Source organism: Colias eurytheme, chromosome 16, assembly GCF_061535395.1.
Source record: "Colias eurytheme isolate Ceu_HAF_F1 chromosome 16, ilColEury1 Martin Lab GWU primary, whole genome shotgun sequence".
Lineage (NCBI taxonomy): Eukaryota > Metazoa > Arthropoda > Insecta > Lepidoptera > Pieridae > Colias > Colias eurytheme.
Genome location: NC_142995.1, coordinates 4,096,259 through 4,124,044, shown reverse-complemented (window position 1 = coordinate 4,124,044; position 27,786 = coordinate 4,096,259). Strand labels below are relative to the sequence as shown.

At 31.6% G+C, this 27,786-nt stretch overlaps 2 protein-coding genes across 6 annotated transcripts in view; both read right to left on the bottom strand.

Annotated features, from left to right (window-relative positions):
• Ih (hyperpolarization activated cyclic nucleotide gated potassium channel Ih) overlaps positions 1-17,529 on the bottom strand; it is a 201,308-nt gene extending 183,779 nt beyond the window's left edge. The window contains exons 1-2 of one of the 5 annotated variants that reach the window (XM_090110932.1): positions 17,389-17,529; positions 1,761-2,220 (exon numbers count right to left, since the gene is read on the bottom strand). In XM_090110932.1, coding sequence (XP_089967058.1) covers positions 1,761-1,807 — 47 coding nt within the window. In that variant the 5' untranslated portion in view covers positions 1,808-2,220; positions 17,389-17,529. Of the gene's footprint in view, positions 1-1,760; positions 2,221-17,206 lie in introns of all 5 variants that reach the window. The other 4 variants (XM_090110931.1, XM_090110933.1, XM_090110935.1 and 1 more) reach the window with 4 other exon arrangements.
• A 6,642-nt stretch (positions 17,530-24,171) lies between these two features.
• LOC149901721 (uncharacterized) lies at positions 24,172-27,335 on the bottom strand. Its single transcript, XM_090110650.1, has 4 exons — positions 27,257-27,335; positions 25,767-25,880; positions 25,112-25,204; positions 24,172-24,526 (listed from the first exon to the last, which is right to left on the bottom strand). The coding sequence occupies exons 2-4, from the start codon at positions 25,869-25,871 to the stop codon at positions 24,299-24,301; spliced, it is 426 nt and encodes a 141-aa protein (XP_089966776.1). The 5' UTR covers positions 25,872-25,880; positions 27,257-27,335; the 3' UTR covers positions 24,172-24,298.
• Between the last annotated feature and the right edge of the window lie 451 nt (positions 27,336-27,786).

Here is a 27,786-nt window from a genome sequence, read left to right as displayed (position 1 = left end):
CAGAACAAAACTTTTTATCGATCGCCGATTGTTTTTGCTCTGCACCTGACTGCTAGTAATCGAATATTCACACCTCGACTCACATTTGTTCACTGCCGTGGCGGATCGCGTTTCGCTAGAAACGCTGAAACTTCACATTAAGATTGGACGTCAAATTGAACGAAATTACTGAAGATGTTCGCTGATTTTAAACGAGCGTGGACCGAAAATTTTAATGTGAATTGTGTGTATTTTCTCTTCTAGTAATTGTGAACTGTTTTCGGATCATTGATAATTTAAAAAAAAGTTTCCTAGTCCATCATTCAAGCAGTAAATAAAAACACGTTTGTTAGTGTGCACTATGATAAAATAAATAAATCAAAATCAAAATGTTATTTTTCAATTTAATACTATGTGTACGCTGTATTATTTCAGTGTTATTTTTCAACTTAATACAATAATTATACGCTCTATTAATTTATACTCGTAATTAGAGCGCATGTAAGGGGTAAATCTTTAGCAATACAATATTGTGTTCATTAATTTTGACAAGGTTTATCTTAAAATCTTGTATTACCTACGGGTATCTTTATTCTATATATTAGAACTAACATAACATAGCAAGATTTATTTAAAAGTATAATACGAAATGACGAAGCTTTCAACACAATGCGGAATATGATAATCGTATAAACGATATGAGTTTATTATTTCGTGTTTTCGAGTAAACAAATATTTATCCATTCATCCATTTACAGTAAAAGGCTTTTTTATTAGATTCTTATTTGATCGATCGACGCTTCGCTTTTCTTTTAACAGATTCTTGAATTTTATTATTTTTCCAACTGCTACCGTTATAATTTCTCAATTGTTTCTTTTAAGCAACTTAGTCAGTGTACAATAATTTATGAATGTGAATACCAAAGTTTTATTCTTTCCATCTTAGTATCGAATAACACAATTTTAAAGAAATTCCTTATATACTATATAGGTATTTTTACTTGTTAATCTAAAGTAAACAAACCAAAACCAACTTTAAGGATGTACGTTGATTAAAAATATAACGTACAGGGAATCCTACCACACCATTGCACACACTAAAATATAATTTGTTGTTGAATTTGCTCTTCTTGTGTTTAAGATGATTGAAATCCTACGCTTAAGTCGTAGTGATCAAATACCAATCGCACCAAAATCGGGACACAGTCGAATGTTAAACTATAACTTAATCATTTATCTAATCTGTCAAACCAGGGGTCACTGAAAATCAGTGCTGGGCTGTGAAAAGGCACAGCAAAATACTGAGTTGGTCCCCTTTTTGCCAAAGGGCTTTTATTTTTCTTTATGTAGAGCTCTTTTTGTAGTTCTGTTCTATTTAATTTTGTATGTTTTTTGGGCTTAGGCAAAATACATTTTTCTTAAGGTGCGTGCGCGTAATACCATCATGTCAAGGAGTAAGGCGACGATTTTGGTATCTTTTAATCTTGCTTGTTCACTTCTGACACGTTCGCTCGGCACACACGCTCAATTTTTATTCTTTCTTTCAATAGCTTAAATAAGAAATGAAAGATCACTAAAGTGTTATTAGCGGAGCAGAGCCTCCGCTGCGTTTTGAATTTACTCTTCTTGTGTTCAAGGTGATTGAAATCCTACGCTGAAGTCGTATTTAACGTCACAATCAAATACCAATCGTACCAAAATTGTGATACAGTCGAAACCATAACTTAAACCTATCTATCTGATCTTTCCAAAAGCTTAATTTAAAAAAGAAAGTCACTCACGTGTTATTAACGGAGGAGAGCCTCCGGTGCAGGCTGCGCAGCGACATGGCGTACCCCTAGCAGGGCGGGCTGCCGCTGCCTTTCCCGCGCGGCCGGCGGAGCGCGCGCGCGCCGAAGAACGCGCCTTCCTCGTTGCACGACTGCGAGCGCTGCGACGCCAACATGCCGCTCGCGCGCAAGGGACGCACGCGCGCGCGCCTGCCCCACCCGCACCCGACCACCTCAATCTTGGCGAACCGCACGGCCTTAACACCGAGACACTACACCGACCGACTCATGCGAACGTAGCTTTATATATGTGTATATGTCTATACTATACCGCGCACGGCTTGGCACTTGTGTACACTATAAGACTATCTATCAGCTAGCTTATTAATTGATATAATTGTTTAAGGCGCTTCGTCGATTACACTGTGTAAATAATTTGTTATCGTCCTATTGGTGCTTCGTATCGTCGAATCTGAAACAAAGAAATGTGTATTATTTATTTGTTACACAAGAAATCGAAAACAGATAGCTTGTTAGACAATAGAGATAATTTAAACACAACTTGCTCTACAATTATTAAAATCTTTCAACATTATCATCGACTGTAATTCTATATCTCACAAAATAATATTTACTCTCATTTTAAAGCATACAAAATACACGTGAAGATAAACAATTTGGCAACAGGAAAACCTCATTCATTATTAATTCAATGTTTGGTGTAAGCTGACGCTTGTTTAATTAAGTCGCGAATTATTTTTGCTCTACACGACAAGAAGGCATCGGTCCTTTTCACGTTTCACGTTAATGAAATGACCGGTGAGCAAGTCCTTAATCCTTTGATACTTGTAATCTAATTTCTTACAATGTTACACTGACCTCTCACGAATTTATGAAATAGGTCAAATTCTTGTTAGAACCACACTACGCCTTAATATAGATATCGGCATGAATTGGCGGTCTAAACTGGGTTTCCTAAATTAGTTCAGCTGGATACGTTTCGATTGCTTATTTTAGCCTCTTTATATTTAAATCAGCTTTTGCATGATATTATTTTAAAATGTTACATTTGAAATTATTCTATACTAAACTAGACATAATAATGTATTCTGCTGATGAGAATGCTATAAACATACTATGAGAAGAATGTATTGTTTAAAAAATTCAAACGGTACGTAGAGAAATAGTTAAAAATCCAATAAAGTGTAAAGATTATTAAATAATTTTGGTAAAAGTCGAAATCAAAATCAGATTTATCTTTTTGACAACTACCCCACAAAAAGATCCAAAAACAACGTCTTGACTCAATATAAACACAGACACAAAGCCTGTTATTCCAAAGCTTATAGATTTACAAACAAAACAATAAACACGCGTAATGAGATTAACATGGGATTGTAAGTCGCTCCTCACTAGAGAAACATGTATGAATGAAAAGCAAATTTGTTTTGTATGAATACGTCCTCAGAATCCAGTTATATTTATATTTTAAAGTGCATTGTTATATTTTTCAACGTTAATTAAAACACAAGTTGTAAACTTATCTTTTATAAAATAAAGTTCGTAATGGTTTTCTATGCCGCTCTAGTAAGATTCAAATCATGAAAGGATCAAAGGAAAATCAAAAGTTATTTAGATGTATTGAAATACAAACGGTCGGCAATATCAGATTATACATATTCCTAAGAGTCTAGAGATCAGCATTTCGGGTGAAATAAAGGTTAACAATAAGTTTATGGATGTTTTCAATATTAAATTACTGTATTTACAACGCAATTTATTTGGTGTAGTTACGTTGAATTTGACACTCCTTAAAAAAATTGCAGCTTGTTTACTTTTATTTCGTAATCTGAATGGAGAGTCTTTTAACTGCAGTAAGATTATTTACTAAGTATAGAGTTCTCAATCTCTTTACCTTACGTAAAGTGTTACTAGAATAGAATCTGAATTTGGAGTCCAATATGCCCATTCTATACATAGATAAGTGTGCTCTGTGTGTGTACTACGCAACCCTGTCTACGTTCTACCTCCCCGATATTACAGGCGTGATCATCTTCGCTCACGTTTTTCAACGTATTTTATCGTCTATGAAACTAATACCGGGTTAACCATCAAGACGACGCCCTGCTGTTCACAAAGGAATGAGGTTTTATATTGCAGTGCCAAGACATTGCTACGGCTTATCGACCGGCGGTTTCGCACTTAAGTATATTAATAGACTAACTCGTGGTCGTCGAGGCGAAAGACGGAAATTATCCCCCAGCCTGGTGTTCCGATACTAATAAGCCGGCTAATCACCTTCAATGGTTTCCAGTACTTATGCTACGAAATAATTCAGGCACGAAGGTTATGAATATAAAATAGGTAACAAAATATATAATTGATTTAGAAGTTAAGAATGTGTTCGTAACTGCTAATGACTATGCTATTACATGCAAACAATATCAATTATTGAAAGTAACTCTAGCCTGTGGGGCTATATTATAAAATATAGACTTCTACTGTAGCTGTTTCTGCAATAACAGTAAACAAAATGTAAAGTATTATGAGGTTGTAGATCCATATCTATCCTAACCTATAAAATGTCTGCATTTCACTCGCAATAACTATGAAATGAGTAAGCTTAAAAGGAGGAAGACTTCCATTGTTACATTTTCCTGCACATTAAGAAAACAATATTCAAATTTTTTTATTCCTTTTCCAAGTTATATAACGTATATTATTAGCCTTGTTTTTGCTTACTCATAACAAATCAAACAGTCTTGATCGTCCGATCGGAATAAAATATTAATACCCAAAAGGGGCAGCCCTACATAAAACGCTTACAGAGCTCATTAATCTTTCGCGTGACAACCCACGAGACGTCCCATCCTTCTCCATTCTTGACTTAATAACCGGTCACGAATCCACCGTCCTTCAAACTACAATAGGTATGATTTAATATTATTAGCGCTCAGTAACAGACAAACCATATAACATAATTTTGCAGACCTTCTATATGTATGTTGCTTGTTATTTTCAACGGACTACAAAAAAGTGGAAGCTCTACATTGGATTTTTTTGGGTCTATTACCTCAACTTCTTTACTGATTGATCAGTGAACCGATTTTTATAATTATTTTTTATAAGAAATCTGGTGCCATGTGATCCCATTTAAATTCGTATTAGTTTTTAGTTTTTTGTTAAAAAAGAATATATTCCGATATATTCTTTTTTAATATAACAGAATTTGTCGAGCGTCCGTATGTACACTGAATGTTATTTTATCTGTGAGAATTTGGCTCACTAATCACGCTCAATGCAATTGAGTTGTCTTTGTTACGTAGTTTGGGAAGTCGAAGCGGAAAGCGGTTCGTTAGTAGAGAAAAAGCGTTATATTTTATTCCTGTTCTAAATTATTACCAGGAGCAAAAACATAGAAGTAACTATCGTATCATATAACTAAATCAACAATTACGCGCATGTAACAAACACGCTATTTGTACATTGAAACTATTTAAATCCTAACTCTCTTCAATGTTTGCTGTTCATTAATTAGTATGTTTGTATTTACACGAATTGTATACCTTTGAAATATAGTCTTTATTGACGGATTTGCGGTGAAGTTCGTCTAAAACATGGCTTATTTTCTTTCGTAATGATAATATAAATGTGGTATTAATACTCATAATGCCAATAGAGAAAATAGAAATCAGCTGGTACATTTTTTTAAATAAATCAAGCCTTATTTAAAAAGTAATAATAACGATACACAAATGAATTAAATTTTCATAGCTTAATAATATGGAAATGATACCTAATAAAGTAAAAATACACGTTAATTTATTTACTAGTTAAGTAGTATTGATTCGACTATAATTATATACTTCGAGTATAAAGCACGTAACTAGTATGCTTATTGTAGGATTAACAATATTTACTGTACGCAAAGTTCAACGAACAAAAGCATTGTATTTGTAGTACTTATACTTATCTATAAGGTAAAATTCCCGTTTCAATAATAAATTTATGCACTGATACTGAGATACGGAAACTTTGTTTTTGTACTTCCATTAATGAAATTGGAACTGAATAAATTGAATCATGTTTTTATTCTGAAATTCAAGCTTCATTTATTCCCATATGTCATTTGTGTTAATAATTAGGTTAAAGAGAAATAAACGTATCTCGTATCGAATTTATTGACCACATGGGAAATAAAAAGACATTATCTACTATACAAAAAACACAATTAAGTGCTGTAATCTATCATTAAAATATCTCACACAATTTCCAAACTAAGTACTAAAAGGACGTCATTATTATTCCTATCATCATAGAGAACATTTTAACACAAAACGGCTCTCCCATTTTCCTCTCCCTTCTCCATTTTTTCCTATTCTGTACTATACCTCAAACACATTATAGCCATCTATTCACTGGTACTTTTAGTCATATAAAATTTGGCAAATTCGCGACGTAAAACCGCGGCACAATCTAGTCCTCTTGTTCTCGTGTACTTCCTTAACAAAAAGCATGTTCAGATAATTACAAAGGCTTATAAAAACTATTAACACATACAATTCCATTGTGTGGCAGCCATTAATCTTACGAGCAGACCTCACTCAGATACGCTGACTACCTTTCAATGGATAAGCCTTTGGGTACTGTCGAATTAAGTTAATCACTTTATTACCTACATTTGAAATTTATATTACTTTAGGATTAGAAACGTGGATGGTAATCGCAGAGTAAGCTAATGTGTATATCAGTTTAATATGATAATAAAATTGTTTATATTGTTGCTTATATTTTCTTCTATTCATTCGATTTTAAGAACAATGAAACAATAGAAGAATAATTATCAACGGTTATAATGAATTGGATAAGGTTCTATTTTAGATTTTATCTATAAAGCTTTATTTTATTCTGCATTACAATTAACTTATTTTTTAATTATTCTATGGTCTTTCTTAAGTACTCTCTATAAAATTAATCATTTCATCTTATTAGCTTTTAGTATATCGATAGAAATATATTAGTAAAATTGACAGAAACCCGTTATATAATAAGCATTTAGGAATCCAAGAACACAAGAAACAATTGTATTGTGATTTGTGACTGAATAATGCTATTATAAAAGGACAAACGTGATATCATTGTAAGTAAGATTCGAGCAATATTATTTCACTGAGTTGGTAGAGATATTCGCGCAGAAACATGACACCTGATATCAAATAATAATTTATTTTATCCCACACAACAAATGTATTTGCAGCACCACATAAGATATGGCAGCGAAATCATTTCGATAAATCTTTATAATAAGTTTCCTAGCTTTCCATCCGTGGTTTGGTCCGCGTAAAAGGAAATTTCCATGAAAATGTTTCAGTGTGGTAACAGGTAATCTACAGGTATCACTATCTAGAGTCCTAACTGTCTTCAGTCCCAAAAATCATACCATAAAATCGCTTCGTTACTACGTGAAATAAAGACAAACCCACAAACACACTTTCGCATTTATAATATTACAAGGATATTATATATATAATGAAATCTTCTGATATATTCATCAAGGAAACTCCGTAACACATCTCACTGGATGGAAATTGCTACTTTCCAAGCCTCCGTGTCATTCAATTGTCTAATAGAAACATAAACTGATGTATTGATCTAATAGAAGTTCATTCTATTCACTTTAAACAATTACCATATTATATTGGTATTAAACTAATTTTTTTAAATGTTTAAAAAATTCTGTTTAGCCTAATTTAAATCATTATTTCCTATTATTACTTTAAAACATCTGGATCCCACACAAAAACCTATCTTGTAAGTAGTTTAGTTAGGTACTAAATAAATGAAAATGATGCAGATAATGTCACATGAAAAAGTATTTATAATATGAAAGCTAACATATATAAAACGAAGCAGAACACATGATTAAAAATGTTTAAAAAATTCTGTTTAGCCTAATTTAAATCATTATTTCCTATTATTACTTTAAAACATCTGGATCCCACACAAAATCTTGTAAGTAGTTTAGTTAGGTACTAAATAAATGAAAATGATGCAGATAATGTCACATGAAAAAGTATTTATAATATGAAAGATAACATATATAAAACGAAGCAGAACACATGATTAACACATTTCATAAAGGCTTGTCAACTTTCCTATCACGGGTGATGCGGCATGTGTTAAACGTAAAAACGGTATTAAAAAAGTTATTTAATATTCTGCTTCTGACTTACAGCACGTATAATTACTGAGCTGTCTAGACTCAAGAGTACAACAAGCGCTCATTCTTGCATCATTTCACTGCGATGCTCACTTTGTCGAGAGATACTGATCACAATACCGTATTGTACCTTTTTCAGGTTCTTTCCATGGGATAAACGATTAGACGTGTTTCTAGCCAACAATTAACTGGAAATTTATTGTCTGGTTTGAAAAGAAAAGGGCATAGTAACCTAGCATAATATGTAGGTATGTGGAAGCACGTATACCAAGATTACGTCTTATTGACAAATGGTTACTGCATACAGTTAATTAACTTCTTTAATTGATTTTTTTTTAATTTTCCAGTTATATCTTTCAAAACAACAAAAGCAACACAACTTACATAAGAATAACTATATCAACAAATGTGTCGCTTAACCTGAAATGGTTTTGGGAAATAAAGGTATAAAAGAGTGAAGAATATTCAAGGATATATGATGCGAATTTAAACCACTGTGAATGTTTGGTAGCGTGCGGTGTAACTAAGGAATTTATTACTTTAAAAACAAAGAACAGAGACGTAGACAAAGGAAACGTTTCGGTAATGTATAGCTTGAAATAGAACAATATCACCGCAGTAAAACGTTAATCTAAGATGTTTACATCGTTTATATCTCGTTAAAAAGATAGCTTCTACATTTACTCTACCTAAGATCGATATCATCAAATGATCAAATCCAAAGTAATGAATGATCTTTTAAATAATCTAGGTATTAGGAATACATATCTTTATTGCAGACAGGGGTAGAGACTATGTCATAAAAACCGAAATCGTATAGATTGTGATCAAATTCAATTCAAATTAGAATTTTCGATAACCTATTTATTCGGTTTATCTGTAGTACTGTCGAATGAAAACTCAATATTCTCAATGCACTAGTTTCAAAGGCACAGATTTAATTCAATACGCTACTTTTCATTAGTTCTATTATCGCCATTTGTACCTACTCCGTGTATTTATCTTGATTACTAAATAAATGTTTAAAATATATGGTTCGTCTTTCATACATAACATAATTATGCATTATTAAAAATCATTCAAGCATCTTTTCCGCAGAAACGGACAAAACATAATACAATAGCCCTCACTCAATCAGATAAAAACAATATACAATGTGTAATAAAATGACGTATTTGGTATTTGAAAACACAACACATAATCTACATTTTAAAAAAGTCGTCCAGAGTAACCCATTGAAACCCTTTTTAACGAACCTCGGTACCGTTTTAAACGAATTTTAACACATTGGAATTTAAACAGCCCTCCAGCCATTTCGTTATAATGGGTGGCAAATAAAATTATGATTTTTACACTCTACACAATAGGTATTATAAATCCAAATAATATGCCATTCATTTCGCTTTGTGGGCCGTAATTAATGAAAATTCTTCACATATTATATTGTGTACATACATTGAATTGTTGCAATTATATAGCTAATAATGGGTTATTGTAAATTTGCCACAAAGTTAATTCGTCACGTTTTTAAAACTCCATACATTGAAAGTAAATTCGTCACATGCCTTAAAAAGTATGTGTAAGTTCGTCACAGGTATATTCGGGTTATTGTAAATTTGCCACAAGTAGTAAAGTACCGCCAGCAAGCAAGGCAAGTGAATTATACCTTTCAGCCTGCGATGAAACCAGCAATATAATGATTTACATTTTAATATAACAGTCATCATTCACATAAGGTAAATTCATCAATAACATAAGGTAAATTCATTATTGAGTCAAATTGATTTGCGCTTTTTAAAAGTTTGAAATTATTTTTTATGTATTAGAATTTTTATTGTGTTATTAGAATTTTATTTTAAAGCTTTTTTTTTCTTAAATCTCGTAAATACTGGTGCCATCAATGGATTTATGTTCAAGGCTGGATCTTTCACCATAAACATTTCATAAACTGAAACAACAATAATCATTTCATAAATGTTTAAACAATATGATGCATACAAAAAAACCTAGAATGCTTCAGTTTCTTGAAACACTTAAAAAGGAGGCTGACTATGTAGATGTTAAAATAAAAAAAATGAAACTGGCCATACCATTAAATTTGAGAACACGTAGATCTATTGCATATGACAAAGAATTAAGAACTATTTTGGACAATTATAACAATATGTCCCTGGCTGATTTGCAGCATTTTAAAGACATGTAACATAAAAATATTATAAGTTTTTATGTAACGTTAATTGTAATTTATGATTTTTATGGAAAACGAAAGTTGACTTATAAAAATAATTAATGTGATTTTAACTGTGATTTATTAAGTGTCATATGATCATGAAACGCGCTAGTCTGTTTGAGTTTTGATTTTTATTTGCTTTGTGTTTTTCTAATATTATAGGATATTATTTAAGTAAGAGCAATATCTTTACTTGTTAAAATAAAAGAATAATATTTTATCCTTATTTTTATAGGATTGTTATAAATATTGTAGAGCCGCTTTTAGTTCATTGCATTTTAAAAATATTTATAGAGAGAACTGTGATTTTTACCATTACCTATGTAGAATAATGTAGATGTTAAGTAATACTCTTTATAACTGCTGTGAATTTTTAGAACATATACAAAATAGATGTTCCTTGGTTTTTAGCAAAATTTATCTTTGTTATGCTTTTCCTTATGTTTTTACAAAGTCCATCGCCATCCAATTTGACTGTGATTTTTTTACATGTAAGGTTGAAAATCTAAAACTGATTAAGAAATAAACATTTTAAATTAATTTATTGTTTAATTTTTTTGCTATCTGTACTTAAATTATCGATGTGACGAATTTACAATACTTGATATTAAATCGTGACGAATTAACTTTAAAAAAATAAAAGTGTGGCAAATTTACACATACTTTTTTAGGTGACGAATTAACTTTGTGGCAAATTTACAATAACCCCTAATAATAGTCCGAAATACATTTCTGTAATAAGACGAAAAATATTATTTTATGCTGCGTGCTCGCGTAGGTTTTAAGAATTTATTACAAGGCCATTATGGATACAATATTGCAATCAAACCCGCGATTGTGATTAGAGATGTAAAGAACCGGACGATAATCACTATATAATATAACCAAATTAGTTAGATATTTTATAAACGATGCTTGCTTTGAGTTAATTCTGAGGTGAAATGAAGTAGTTATAGAAACCACATAACCTTTCGATCGATACGATTACTAAAATTCAACCTTCAACGCGTTTTATCAATTTATAGGTATACACGTTAATTTAGATGATAAAGCTGATTCAATAAAATCAATATAGAGTAATACAAACAACCATGCCTGTTATATTGACACAAGTTTCATCATAACGTACCTAAAAGCAACGTTGACTAAATAATTATCAACTGCAATAATAACATTATTTTTAATCCAAATCAGAATTAAATTGCAAAGTATATACCACAAATACCAATAAAGGTTATATAATTACAAATAATCATTATTATAACAAGTGTAATCGAGCCGAATCGCGCCATAAAAGTTTATTAGGTAATTTCGTTACTCTGTATGGCTGTACACTAAATACTTGTTAAATTACTACGATTATTGCCTTCGCGTGTCTAACGAAGGAATCACTCTAGATCTAATTAGGGAATAGATAAGGCTGCTTATCTGAATAAAAATAAATGTGCAAAAATCTTGTTAAGGATTTTTTTACAATACTGTTTATTTTAACAGCCAAGTTATTACACGTTTCCATAAAATGAATATGTAATAAATAATTATTAATATAGTTTTAAAAATCTAAAAAATACCTACGCTTAAGCTCTTGAAATCATTGTATTGTCTCGACTTGATAAGTATACAAAGTATGACTTCAATCAGTCAATTTAAAATGGGTCAAAATTGGTTGTAAATAGTTGGTTATTTACAAACATACAGGTGAAAATAATAAATATGTGATAAAAAGTAATGTCATATTTTTTGATATGAGTTAATTTTTAGGTTGAAATGGAAAAAAAATAAAGATCTTCATCTTCTAAAACACTTAAAACTAAAAAAATATATAATAGATAAATAACCTGAACAACACTTAAAACTAGCGCGTAGGGTGCAATAATAAAATATTCATAAAGATTATAAATTATATAAAGTTGCAACTTAGTTCACTCGAAAAGCTCTGTTAATAACAACAAAGCGCTATCAAGGTGAGAAATAGAGAATAACATGAATAAGGAACAGGGCAGAATACAATAAAAACCGAATACCAAACCCATTTAATTAACGCTATCAATACCGTTATCAATGAACCAATACCGGTACCAATCAATAATCTAATAACGCGTTACTGCTATCTCCGCTCATTTCAGCAGTCGGTACACGTCCGTTGTGTCGTTGTGGAATCGTTTATTTTACTCCACACACACACATTAGTTTGTAAATATCGTTATTTATATATCGTTGGCGTGTATCTATATTGAGTAACTTTCGATGAAAAAGCAATTTATAATCTGTTTTCTTGTTAAATTCCGATTGGGGTACCGAGTACGGTGGAAAAGGCATTTCTTTTCGTGCTTATTTTTTCTCTTAATTCACTTTCGCAAAAGAAATTGCTATTTAACAATACCAAAAATAAAATTGAACTAAAAATAACTATTTCCTAACCATTGATCAGACGCTTACCAACATCGTTTTTAACAAGCGCAACGATAAATTGCTCTACATCCCACATAATACATATATTAACATTTGAAAGCATTCTAAAATCAAACAAAATATTTGTAGATAGTTCCTATAATTCTGTATTAACAACAATCTGTTGAAATTACACGATTCGAATACGCAAATATGCACATCACTAAACAGAGAGCATTGATCATAATACATGCACATGAAAACAGCTGAATGATTTGGTTGGATGATTTATCGAAAATAGACGAAACTACAGGAACGTATCGAATACATAATTCCGTATTCACCTAACCAAATATTATTTTAGTGATATAATATAAAGGGATAGGAAAGATAACGAAAACGTGAAAAGATTAATATCAAAAACTACAAGACTTATATTAAAAGTTATTTTATCAGTAGGAATAGCTATTAGGAATACCTATATTTTACTGAAAAACTACACTAGTGCTCTATATTTATTTCTTTTACCGTCTGAACAGGGAAAACCACGCCACGCCAATTGGCTCTAGAAATAATATGTCATCCGATATAAAACATCATGGATAAAGAACTTAACATTCAAATCTATTAAAATATTAGATGTAATAAATATATGGTACCTACTATGTATGTTCTAAGTCCTAAGAATTGCGGACTCATTACAAAGCATAAATTATTTTGCTTAACAATGCGAGTTTTGATGTTCATTCCAAATTAAATGTATGCCAATTAAAGACACAATGGCTGGTTAAATGATAATTTAGATTAAGATTTATCATACAATCTTATAAAGCAGAAATAGCATTTCCAATTTTCATGTACCTACATTAACCTACATTAACGTTTTTTAACACGCTTCTATTAGCTTCACCTGTATGTTTGTGTGTTTGTATGTAACCGATATGCTTGTATGTAACCGACTCCTTTAGACTCGATTTTGACCCACTTTAAACGGACAAATTTAATTCAAACTTTGTAAAGGTACTTCTCTTGTGAAGGCTCATGGGCGGTGATGATCGCTCGCTAAAAAAACTTATCAAGGATCAGTTAAAAAAACGAGTTTAAGTGTGCTCTATTGTTTTTTTTTTAACTATATTAATTATTTCAGTATAAAAATTACTTTACAAGAGTAAAATATATTAACCAATACGCATAGTTTAATTTCCCTGAACTTGTATTGCGTATTTCAGACGCGGGAAATATTAGTCTTCGACATTTAGCGACATAATAAATCATTTTCAGTCTAAGCATGTCAATTTTGACGGGTGCTGTATACACCCATTTGGGCTCAAAGAGACCCCAACAAAAGATACCATTTTATAGTCATTCACAGGTTGACAAGTGTGGCAAATATCTGGAACGATATAATGTTGTGTTAAATATATACATAGTAGAGGTATATAAGATTCAAACTAAGAAAGGAACATGATTGAGTCAAAAATTTTAGTGACAATTTTTAAAAATTCGGTTGGCGCATCATTCAAAACATCTGGTATTTTTTACTCATAGTATAGCTGTCTTATTAATTTCATTAAAACGAACTCTTTACGGTCTAAGGTACACTGTTTAAAATTTAACCATGCATATCTACTGGTAATTTTTCCAGTTATTTTTTGCTCATGATAAAATTAAAGGAATCGCAAGCGTGTCGATCTAAGTCATATCAATTACATAGACTTACATCTTAAAAAATCATCTTCAAGGAATTCTTTCCGCTTAACAGTTCAGAAAATGATATGCAAAAATCTGCAAATAGCCTTTATAGACCTTGGATGTTTATGAATCACAATTATATAACTCTTAATGCGCAAAAATGCGAAAAATAATACAAAAATATTATTTATCTCTTATAGGTACTTCAATATTTTTTTAATGTTTGTATAAATTCAGAATCTTATCATTGATGTATATTTTAATATATATTAAAACAGCTTTCCACACGTGGCTTCGCCCGCGCAAATTATATAATAAACCTTTTTCCTTTTTCTCTATCTAGTAAAACTCATCCGTTGCTTTTAAAGATTTAAAGCCTATGTATATAGGGATGGACAGACAGCGTCAACAACTTTGTTTTATACTATGCATTGATAAATAGGTAACACAAAAAATTGCACAAATTTTATAGCAAATAGCACACTCGTGATATATCGACTTTCACAATACACATTATGAAAAGCTTTTAAATAAATAAAGCAATTTATTTCTTTAGCGCTAATATCAACTAAATTACTTCTCAACAATCCAATCCCACATGATAGTATTCGATTAGCGAAACAGGCGAAACAATATTGCAAAGTGACAGACTTAATAAACGATTATAGAGTCATGCATTCTAAATAAGATGCTTTTTTGCTCTCTACGTAGGTGTCATGAAAAACATAGTTAAGTGAAAAGAATTATTTTTATACGCAAATATCCTGCGTTAAATGTGTCTACAAATTATCCCATTTACTAGAAGCACATTTCATTTAACATAAAGAGAAATATTCACATAACTTGGTTGCGTTTTGTGCTTTTTATTTAATTTGAAATGAAGACACTTATAGCAATCTATATATAGAAGTACTTATAAACTCGTTTAAGATTCTAGTTATTCTTCAATGGATTTGTCAATTACAGCCGGGATCTAAATAGGATTGAATATATGTACTTAGTGTGCATTCTACAAAGTATAGCTGCTTTAATTTATCGCAAGTGTTGACTAAACTCTTGGTTTTTAGAAGATTCAAATAAGAAGTGATTTGCAAGTTTTTGTGCAAGTTGCATTGTGCAAGTATGATTTTTTATCGTTTTATAGAAATTTATGTTTATGACACATGAAAGCTTTGTCGCCTTCAACTTATTTCAAAAATACGATGAAATTTCACATTCGATTTATATCACTTCATTAGAATTGGAGACAAACATGTCCATAATTTTTATTAAGATATCTCGTACTTAGAAATAAAACGGGCCTTTTTAAAAGTGAACCGTTAATAATAACTATGCTAGACCCAATGAGTTGAGCTTTCCCGAAATGATCACTTTCATGTCCTAATTTTCTTTAAATTAGGAATATTATTATAATAAAATGGTGAATGGTTTCAATTTTAGTAAAGTTTCTTAATTTACGATATAACGAGTCGCAAATGTACATCAAACCAAACATAAACAAAGGGTTAGGTACCTATTTTTAAATCATTAATAAACAACGGATTAATTTTCGCATGATAACTTTAAAATATGTATAATCTCTACTGAAATGATTTTAGAAATTGTTTAAAATATAATTTACACAAGACTTAAAACTTTAACAATCCGTGTGAACAATAACAATAATGAACTTAACAAACTGACGCCCTGAAGTTCGATGTCCTTTATTGAGGACAAAACAAGTTTTTCAATAAAATCTCCGATATGGCTGGGAGAAGTTCCTTGAGGTTTTTTTAAAAACCATATTCGCAAGGAATTTAAAATAGCTAATAAAGAACTGGCGGCATCGCATACCATTTTTTAGGGTTCCGTACCGAAAGGGTAAAATTTTAGGATCGTTATATTTGTAACTGTATCGCGTAACGTATCTTTAACGTACATTGTAACGACATGATATGAAATGATTAACATTTAATTTACTCAGAATTCAGATATACTATTCGATATTTTCAAAATAAAATCAAAAAACAATAGCAAAAATTTGCAAATAAATGTAAATACGTAGGACTCTACAAGGAAAATTTTTGCCTCAACCGAAGAAGTTCATTAAAATAATCCTTGTCTTGAATCGCATAATGACTAAATTAAAATTGTCTTAAAGATTTCAAGTATCGTTTATTACAATAATAAAACGAATAACTTCAATTAAAAGTACATTTAAACTCTATCAAACATTAAGACAGTTGCTAAACACTACTAAAAGACTTACTCACGTATGAAAAACGAATGTATTTTGACTTAGAAAATAATTCTAATGAACAAAAATTCCATAGTGAATATTATTTGCCAGGCATTTTTGGATACAAACAAAAACATTCGGCAACCGAACATCGATAAAACTAAAACAAAAGACGAGAACAATGGACACCATAAGCCACTTAATAATAACAAAAACAGTTATGAATGTTGAATGAGTTGATTCGTTCTTATTATTCCACTTTTTACAGCCGAAAAGTTGCATCTCTCCACAAATAGGTGAGTTTCATGAATTGGGCTTTCCAATTATGAATGGAATTCTACTATAACTTAAACAGCCCTTACGAACTCTTTTGTTTTCCATTTTAATGACTAGAATAAATAACTCTACATTATGTACTTTTTGCAATAACCGAACATAGAGCTTGTTTTTCATTCATCGTCTAATAAGAATGATAATTATCATTCTTAGACATTTAACTTACGAGGAATAAAAATAGTTTAAGTTTGCGAGGCCCGTGAGCCAAGTTGCGTTCTAAGAAATACTTATCAGTGATCGACCAGCGGCCAGAACATTTGAAATTCTTCTCGGAGCGGTCCTTCGCATGACTTATTCTTCCGCGCTCGATCTAACACGGTCCCGTTATATAACACACGTTCATCCGCGGATATTCGAACACCGGTACTTACTGCATCGATTATGCCACCACTCAGCTGGCATAGAACGTAAGGGTCAAGCGAAGTTTTGAGTTTATCGTGTGGAACAGGCGGCAGAGCGAGCGTTCGCACGTCGCGGCGGAATGAATTAGCGGGTCGGAGTCGCGGGGTCGATGGAGGCGAGGGTGGAAGGGGCTCGGAGGCTGCGGACTCACCGTGCGGATGGTTACATAAGTCGCGAGAGACAGCGAGGACACGTGCAGCCCCTCTGGGGCATGGAGCGCGACTGGCGACTGAGACCGCTCGGGCGTCGCCGCCCATTGAACCACGCTGGGCGATACCACCCAGACGATTAAATAGCCTTCACGTATGCGAACGCTTTAGAATACGAGGCTAATAAACCTTAACTACGCTCCGATTCAAGGATTTTAATACATCCTTCAAGCGGCCATTTCATATCTCGAGAGCTTTGGAACTTTGACAGAATATAAGTACGATAAGCTTAATATTCCTACGTTTATAAGTGTATGCACTTAAGGGTATCAGTGAATGGATATTTTACAGAGCAAATAAAAGCTAAAAGATGAATTGAAGAAAGCTGCAGATAAGTATCTGAGGTTGTGAAAAGGTGATCTGAGCTTTAAAGTGATCTGTCCCGACCGATTTGCTTGACTGTTAAGTAGAGTAAGAAAATCGTATGAATGTAAAAAACATATTAATCTAAAAAGGCTTTTATAAATTCTCATGTTTACAGGATATTCAACAGACTTAAAGTAGATTATGTACCTACTTATATAGTATAATTTGATTCATTTTATAACATTGATAGCCTACTATTATTTTGATAGGACTAAGAATTTAGGTAAAATAAACAATTAATAAGTTAACATCCTTAAGTTTTTAATAAATATGGACTTGTTGGCGCCCGCTTCAGGACATATTTTTTGCAGAATTATATTTCCATAGTAAATCTATCATAATCTATTTATAGTAACATAAACTAACAATTTAAAGTCCTTATGTTATAAGAAGAAGATGTAGAGTCATACCCACAAACTTTTTAGATTTATATTATTAGTATCTATCTATTTCCATATTGAATAAAGAAAAAAAATTTGAATCAAAATTCGCCATATTATTTTTTTCAACCTGCATTCAAAAAACATTTTCTGGCGTAGTCGGGTAAAAATATAGCCTGTATTTTGTATGTAAGGAATTTGCAACTTATTTAATCGTATACAATATCAATGGGCGGCATTCACGTCGATGTGTGTAGGTTTCATTCATATTTTTAGCACAGGAACGCTGTAAAGGTTTTCAATTTTATAAGCTACTTTTAATATAAAATGTATACAGAAAAATAACACTTGTGTGATTATAAAACTATTTTACGTAATATATTATTTAGTTTCTTTCTTGACTCTACCTACCAATTTACGCGCCAGACATTTTAACATTAATAATTATCTTAATGTAATATTATTTTTCATTACATGAAAGGAGAGGAGGAGGAGCATAAAAATATGAATAAATTATATGCAAATACAAAGATTTTTCGGCAAATAACAACCCTCAAGTTGTAGTTACGCTTTTCCACTTAATATTAAATATTAAAATTATAAAAACAATTCTACGTACATATTACTTTAAGATAGCGTTTTCTGAAAACTAATAAAACATAACGACTTTAAGATAACATTCATTCCTGAAATTTGTTTTATATTCTCATTTTCTGAATCAATATTGAACGGTGAGATGAAACAACGAAATTCATTGTATAGAACATGTATGTACGTGGTAGAACATAATGGAGTAGAAATGACTCCATTAAACATGCTTGTGTGTATAAATATTCATTATAACATGTGAATGCTTCATTAATCTTCTATAGACTATAATACACATTGAATAGTACAAGAAAATTGTAAGAAAACAAACCATAACTTTAATAGATGTTGAATTGTTTGGCGAGTTGTGTGCACTGTATTAAATAGATTTGTGATCAATTAAAACGTCATACAAAAATAAGAATATAAGAATATATTAAATTCATTGGACTATTCGTTATAGGGAAAGAAAATCTGTTTTTTATGTAATGCGATTGAACTTAGGGTCACAAAGAATTTTTTTTTCTATATAGACTATTTTTTATATATTATCTCGAATTATTTAGAATCACATCAATTCTTTTTTCTATCCTATAAATCTTAACCATAAGAAAAATTTCGTCTCTATATTGCGAAAAATACAGATTCAAAACCTGGCGCCTCATAATCGAATTTTTTTTAAACTTCTCAAATACATCCACTTTATACTTTCAAGTTTCAACTATGAAACTAAAGAATTCGAAAGAAACAACAAAAAGAATAACTACATTAATGTTCTATTCAAGAAGTTTTATTTGATTGAAGTTGGATTGCACTTGTCACAAAGCATTGTTTCAAAGCACCTATCTATTTGCAAATGCGTTGCCATTGCCAATCGGATTTAGCTTAGATGGAATTGCATGATATGAATGGAAATTATTTTTAATTCAATTTAAGATTTTTTCACATAAAATAAAAAAACGCAATTTTATGTAGGTATTAAAAAAATTGTAACTACCACAAATAAAGGTTTTCCTATAAAACAATACGTTGCTTGCAATTTGCAAATTGATAAATAATGTGCAATATTTACATTCAATGATTACAATGATAGGCAAATGTAAAACACAAGAGCGCCAAACATTTTTAGCTTTATTTTTTTGAAATATGTATATTTCAAACTAGCGGTCCGCCCCGACTTCGCCCGTGGTATATGTTTACGTTTTCTCTCCGTAAGAACCATCCTCGTAGATCAAGGAATATTATAAAAAAAAATTAACGAAATCGGTTCTGCCGTTCTCAAGTTTTGCGCTTACCAACTCATTTGGCGATTCATTTTTATTATATAGATGCAGTAACATTCATGCCATTAAAAAAATCTAACGAAATTTCTCAAGCTGAAAATCCATCAAACCACTTTCGCTACAGAGCGTGCCAAAATAAATGCATAGGTATATAAAACATAATATTACGTTCACTCTTATAGAAAAGAACCTTATATTATTTTAACGTTTTCAAAACAATTATCATTCAATTTAATCAAGTTAATTTCACTTATTTTTTACAGTAAATTATAAAAAAACCTTTTAAAGAAGACAATTAAAATAAATTTATATGGCTACATGTCTTTCATGGCTTTCAGTTTCAAATTACATGGCTTTTAGTTTGTATTCTACAATTATTATCTATGTATACTTCTTTTTTTTTCATTTTGAGTAATCGAGTCCCCATAAAGTTAATAAAGTGCTCTACCAATATTAAGAACATTGAAGAAAAATCAATTCATAAAAAGTCTAATGCGTACAAGTTGAAAGTCAAAAAAGACATTCCAAGCTTCTACGTCCAACTATGTTAAAGACATGTAGGTACACGTGCGTCACTAAATTTGCCTTAACAGAATTTTAATAATAAATCTTCTTAATAGAATTCTAATGAAAAACCTCGAGCGGAATGCATCTTACGTGTTATACTCGCATACTGAGAAATGTTGCAACCCTTATAGACTACAAGCCCGCATAGGACAAAAATATGGGTCAAATGAACCACCAGGGGATATATCTAGAACGATAGCAGAGCAAAAAATAATAAGATTCATCACTATGCCGTCACTTGTAAGCTGTCCAACTGAGTGCAGATGAGAATTGAAAAGTACAGGTAGACTCGGTAAATTTTGGTCATATATTTTTGTACGGCATTCTTAACCATCGATAGATCCATTAAAAATAATAAGAAACCGCTCAGTGCCGTACAAAAATGGTGGTCCACCAAGTCGGAATTTTTATTTAATTTCCGAGAGTTGCCGGGGGTAAATTTGGTCATTTGACCATGTACGGCATCTGTGTCATACTATTGCTATACTGCTTTTAATCCATTATTCCGCAACGCCGTACAAAAATCATGGGGACAAGGGGAAAAAATCGAGAGTTGTAATCCCCTCTCTTTCTCCACTCCAGGGGGTCATTTGACACAACACGAAATAAATTTATTTTTAAAGTATTTTATGCATAGATAATATTTTTTCATGTGCCGTACATTTTCGTTGGTTCAAAGGGGAAAAATCTGAAAAAGAAAAAAATCCATATAACGAAATGTTTGCTTTATATTTTTATAATAAAATATAAATACATATACATTAATATTAAGAAGCTCGAGGTGGTTAATTATCACCTTGGAAAGTCGGAGTCAGGTGGAATGGACTCCGTTAAATTGATGAACTAATAAAAAAGCTATGAACGAAAAGATGTGAATTATATGCAATCAGTCCATGAATACAGGTAAAGTCACAAGCAAATGCTAGTAATATATACATATTCAAAATGTACAAGTAAAGCGCTTTCAAATGATACCAAACAATGCATATTTATCTTAACTTTATTTTTTTACTCTGTATGTTTTGTCCGCTAGAGGGCGCCACATTAGATTTTGTGAAACCCCATATAGCCTTTAGCTAGCTGGTCGCTAGTTATCCAGTGAACAATTCAGACGCTTCTAATGATATGTCATTTGTCGAATTCTGATAAGTAGTTTAGAAGTTACGAGGGAATAGATGAACATACATACATGACCTGTAAACAACCATAACCCTCCTTTTGCTTTGCCGTAGTTGGGTAAAAATATGTTAATGCCGTACTGTATCAAATGGCCATAAAGCACCCTTAAAATTGTAGCTTTCGTCGCTTTCATCAGCCTAAAAGATGTGGTCTGCACAAAAATGTACGGCATCGTTTTTTCCTAATTTATCTATGTTAATACTATTTAAAACAACGGATAAAGTGTAGAAAACTATTATATTTCATTAATCTACGATGTTTAAACTTTAACAAAATTTCTGGTTTTGCATTTCTCTATAACTTTTTTTAGAACGGTTTCTTTTGAACGGCAATACTATACAACAATTGAATTTTACAATATCATGTTAAAAAAAAAGTTCCCGTACAGGGTCAAATGACCTTACAGCTCTTTATATTAAGAATTCGATGAAATTAAGATGATTATTGGTATACATTTAAAAGAACAATTATTTTTTGACGGCATTGCTTTTAATAGTACTTTTGAGTGCTAGATAATGTTTTGGAACCGAAGCCGTACTTAGTCAAATGACCCCCTGGAGTGGGGAAAGAGAGGGGATTACAACTCTCGATTTTTTCCCCTTGTCCCCATGATTTTTGTACGGCGTTGCGGAATAATGGATTAAAAGCAGTATAGCAATAGTATGACACAGATGCCGTACATGGTCAAATGACCAAATTTACCCCCGGTAACTCTCGGAAATTAAATAAAAATTCCGACTTGGTGGACCACCATTTTTGTACGGCACTGAGCGGTTTCTTATTATTTTTAATGGATCTATCGATGGTTAAGAATGCCGTACAAAAATATATGACCAAAATTTACCGAGTCTACCTGTACTTTTCAATTCTCATCTGCACTCAGTTGGACAGCTTACAAGTGACGGCATAGTGATGAATCTTATTATTTTTTGCTCTGCTATCGTTCTAGATATGTCCCCTGGTGGTTCATTTGACCCATATTTTTGTCCTATGCGGGCTTGTAGTCTATTATCTCTCATATCACTTCATGACATCAGTGTGGGTGTATCATATTGATCGCTGAACATAATATTTTGTTGATTATTTTACCTATATTTCCGCGCCATCTTGTGACGTTACTTAAATCTCTACAACAATTCAATGTTTCGTTTTGTTACGATATTGCAAAAATAAACAACTCTTTATGTAATATAATAAAACAGAAACGTTTTTAAGATTAGCAGTTTCGATTTCGTGTTATTAATATTATTTTCATATATTTATAACAACGCCATCTATTGTCAAGTAGACGACAAAGTAAACGTTTCGCTTGCATTATATTTTAAAAAGAAAACTAGATGTCAATGTGTAGTGCATGCAAATTACTCCTTGAAGTCCTGTTACAGTACCTAATTGGTCTGAATTTTATACGTTGAGGTGTTACTCAATAATTTCATATGGGAAACATGAATAACAGCTATCGTAAATAAGAAGGTTCGGCCGATGCGCTCTGTGAAATAGTTAGCGAAGGTAGGAAGGCTTATACACTATAAGTAAATGATTTTGAATGTGTCTATCACAGAATACTTATCTAATAGTTGGTAACTATCCTAAAGCTAGGTTAAGAAAAAAGACGATTAAATGAAAACTCTTTATTGAAATAAACAAGCCTTCAAAAAATTACATACACATTTCTATTACAAAAGCTACCTAAATTATATTCAGGCAATATATTTAAAATGTACACACAACTCTTTATCGCCAAATAATAGGTCCTTTTTACATTATAACATATTATTATGCTTAATTTTAATACAACACAATCTAAAATATAAAAATGTGATTGCCTTATAAAATAAATTCTTCATATTACACATATCATGTGCGCTAACAAAGCCAAAACAGGGGAAAGTTAATATAATTGATAACAATTTACTATCTTAATTGACAATATAATCTATTTTTAATTCAAATTAATTTGAATCAATTATTTAATTATAATTTATATTTATTTCTTATATAATACATAAAGACAATTTTATAACAATATTAATTGTAATTCTTACAATTATAGATATTAACATCAAGGGGTTAATTGATAACCTAAAAACATTTATAAAATACGAAGTAGCTTATATAAGTACATACTATAATTGAAGGGTTTTTATTCATTAATATATTTTTTTTTTCAGGTTATAATCAATAAATAGAATTCAATAAAACATTATTGAGAATGGAAATCATATGTATAAAAGCTTTTTATTATTATAAACTTTTTAATATCATGTAACGAAATTAATAAATCAAATTACTTTAATCTTAATTGTATATATAAATCTCGTGTATAGGTACCACGGATGACCATAGTCAAATTAAACTCTGTGCTACACATCTAAGTACAAATAAAAAAGTCTTACATAATTCGTATTAAAGACAGTTTCTATATAAATAGTATGAAATACAAAATAAATGACTAGAAGAATTGACACCGATCCAAGATTCAATCATATTTAAGACAATCGAAGGCAGCAATAGCATAGAAAGATATCAAGCCAGAACCACGGGGAGCTCTTTGGCACTCTCTTATACCGCGTAGATTGTAATGGTATCACCAGCTCTAAGACAGAGCTGTCTTCATCTTCCTCTGACGCTGTTAACTCGACTTCGAACAATTGTGGTGAAGAACGGTCTATTTCGCAGTCAGCGTAACGCTCTGCACTGCGTAGAGATATCATTTTCTGGAACAAATTAGTTCGTGTTACAACAAGATATTTATTCGAATCTTTTTACTAACGAATTTGTTACTGGAACTTATATGGGTAATAGAGGTTAAATAAAACGTTTGTAAACCTTAATCATATAGTGAATACTGCTTTGAATGACACATAATATGGAAATTTAACGGTCACATTAGCTTTTTTACAATTATACAGTGAAGTGAACAATAGCTCTTAAGTATAAAAATTAGTCTCTAAATAGTTATGCTCTACATAGAGATAATGTAAATATGCATACAGAAAATTATTAACTAAGCCATTGTATTCAAATATTGCATAGGTACAAACTAGCACGTCTACTATTCTTATAGTTTGCTTTTACATTTCTATTTAAATTATTGGTTTCATTCCAAACATTTCTGAGTTCTTAGACCATTCTTATGTCTCAATATATTTGCTAGTAAGTGAAGAAAAGAGCTTATATGCATCGTTCAAACACAATTCCAACATCCAATTTTCTATAGAGGATTTATACAATGCCTGAACAAGGAATTGGACTATTTCTTCTATTTATACTATATGTGAATAGCTTCAAAAAGGTCTCACCAGTTTCTCAAAGTCATCTGTAATGGATTCTAGTAAAGGATCATTGACATCATTTTCATTTGGCTCCTCTTCGCTACTGCTGGATTCATCCTGCTGTAATAAGAAGGTTTATTATTATATGTATAGAAAGACTATCTTTACTCTCCACTCTTACTATCTCCAAGCTCACGTAAGGTGAATTTTCCCAAATTATTTTAATGGATATTAATAATAATAATGTAATAGAGAGATAGGAAATAAAATAATAATGTATGATAGAGCTAATTTGACATTCTGTTGATTAGATTAATTACCATTTAAAAACTGCCTAGATCGAATCGATTTAGTTCATATTTTGATAAGATTGTATATTAACTGTATGTCTGCCTCTTCTTCAAGCCACTTCATATTTGTCACAAAATTCCTGCTAAACGGCTGGACCGATTTTAATGATTTTTTTGTTGTCTTCAGGTTGTGATCTGGTATGATTAGCATAGTTTTTTAGGATTAGTATATAAGTTCATATAATGTAACTTAGAATCAGTCTTAATAAAGCAGTTGCTGACAAGACATATCATATAGTTTTCTTTACCCCCCTTCCCCGCACAATACAAGGTGAATTCCAGTGTGGGAAGCTGCGTGCAAAACTATTACATATAATGTAATAATATATTACGTTTAGTTCTGCAAGTCTAGCACGAGCCATCCTGTCGTCATCGCTGTCGATGCCACTGTCATCAAGCTCATTCAACCGCAGCGGGAGTAATTCATCAACGGCCATGTTTTCTATCTGAAAAATAATTTCAAATAGTGATTAGGAAAATAACAATATTAAATTCTTGAATAATAGATTGAAATTGTTATTGTCAATGGATTTCTCTCGACTCGACACGAATATATTAAAATGGGACCAGAAAGGTAGCTTTCAAATAAAAAAACCGGCCAAGTGCGAGTCGGACTCGCGCACCGAGGGTTCCGTACAAACCTTGTTTCTTTTGATTGCGTTGACATAGAAGTTTGATTTTGTTACGGCTTAAAGGTATTATAGACCTGAGTATTTGATATGAATTTCAATTTAATACCTCTACGCGTTTATGAGGAAATGGGTAGTAAGTTTAAAATTATTAAAAAAAATATATTATGTGATGTAACTAAAAATTTATGGTTTTCGTAATTTTTCCTTTATTTATGCTATAAGACGTTGCTTCGTACCAAATTTCAAGATTCTGAGTTCACGGGAAGCACCCTGTAGGTTTTGATTCCCTTGCAAGTGTCGAAAATTTGCGGCATAAACGGCTGTATCTTTTGATTGCGTTGGCTTAGAAGTTTGATTTTTTCACAGCTTCAAGGAACAGTATACCTGAGTAATTGATATAAATTTCAGCCTCATACCTCCACGCGTACCTGAGAAAAAGGGTCTTGACAGACGGACGGACGGACGGACGGACAGACGGACAACAAAGTGATCCTATAAGGGTTCCGTTTTTTCCTTTTGAGGTACGGAACCCTAAAAAGAGCGTGTGGGCCAAGTATACGTGTCAGAAGTGAAACTTCTTTATCAAGACTCAAAGATACTAAAATTGTCGCTTTACTCCATGACATGACGGTATTGCCATGACATGACCTTGAAATATTTCTCTCACGCGCCTAAAGAAATTTCACTTCAAAAAGAATAATCAAAAACGGTTCACCCCTTGTTCTTCCAGAAGAAAATTCTGAGAAAACAAATACATTCTAACTGAGAACCTCCTACTGTTTATTAATCGTTTTATTAGTCTAAAACTTTATTATTAACAAGCTTTTCAGCTCAAGCAAAGCCAGGATAAGCTTTATATAGATTGTGCGTTTTTCTAGATCCAGCCACCATAAGGTATCGAAAAAAGATATTTTGGTCCTTGAAACCTAAAATACTGATAAAATTTTTCCTATTAGATTTGCATTAATAATTTAGCAACGTTGTATTAAGACGAATGATGTAATTTGTGAAATTTATCAATCAATAAAATGCAATCAGACTTTTCTAGGTAAATGGTAAATTGCACAGCCTTATAAATGTCACTGATAAATTCTAAAGGTTACAGGATACCACATAAAATTCGCATTTAATACTTATGTAGTCGCAGTAAATGAATATAGAATTTCAGAATAAACAAGAAAAATGATCACCTGATGCTTACAGGACCTTGAATACACAAAATATATTAATATCACTGGCAGCAAATACACGTTATAGAACCTCCACGGAGTTCACGAAAATCCGGTGCTGCCTGGCCGCCCGCCCCGCGTTGCCATGGTAACGGGCACGTGCGCGCGCAATAGAAACTCTCAATTCGAATCAGACGTTTCGTCACATTTATTTATTATCAAAGTTTTTCATAGAGTTATAAAATAAATTTCTACCAACATGCTGTGGTGCGATTATTCGGCGTAGAGCCTTGATATGGCGCCCAAAAAGGTAGGTATTTTAGTTTTCACTTACTTATTCATACTTACTAAATTTCCATTTAATTATATTAGAATTATTTACGTACATAAAAAATTAACTCGGTATAACCGGTAGTTGCAAACCAAAAAAAAGCCTCTCTACCCAGCACGTAACATTTAAAACAATTTTATTAGTAGGTATTATGCAATTTTACAAAATCATTGATCTAACATGCGTTGCTACAGATCGACAGCGATACATATACATAATC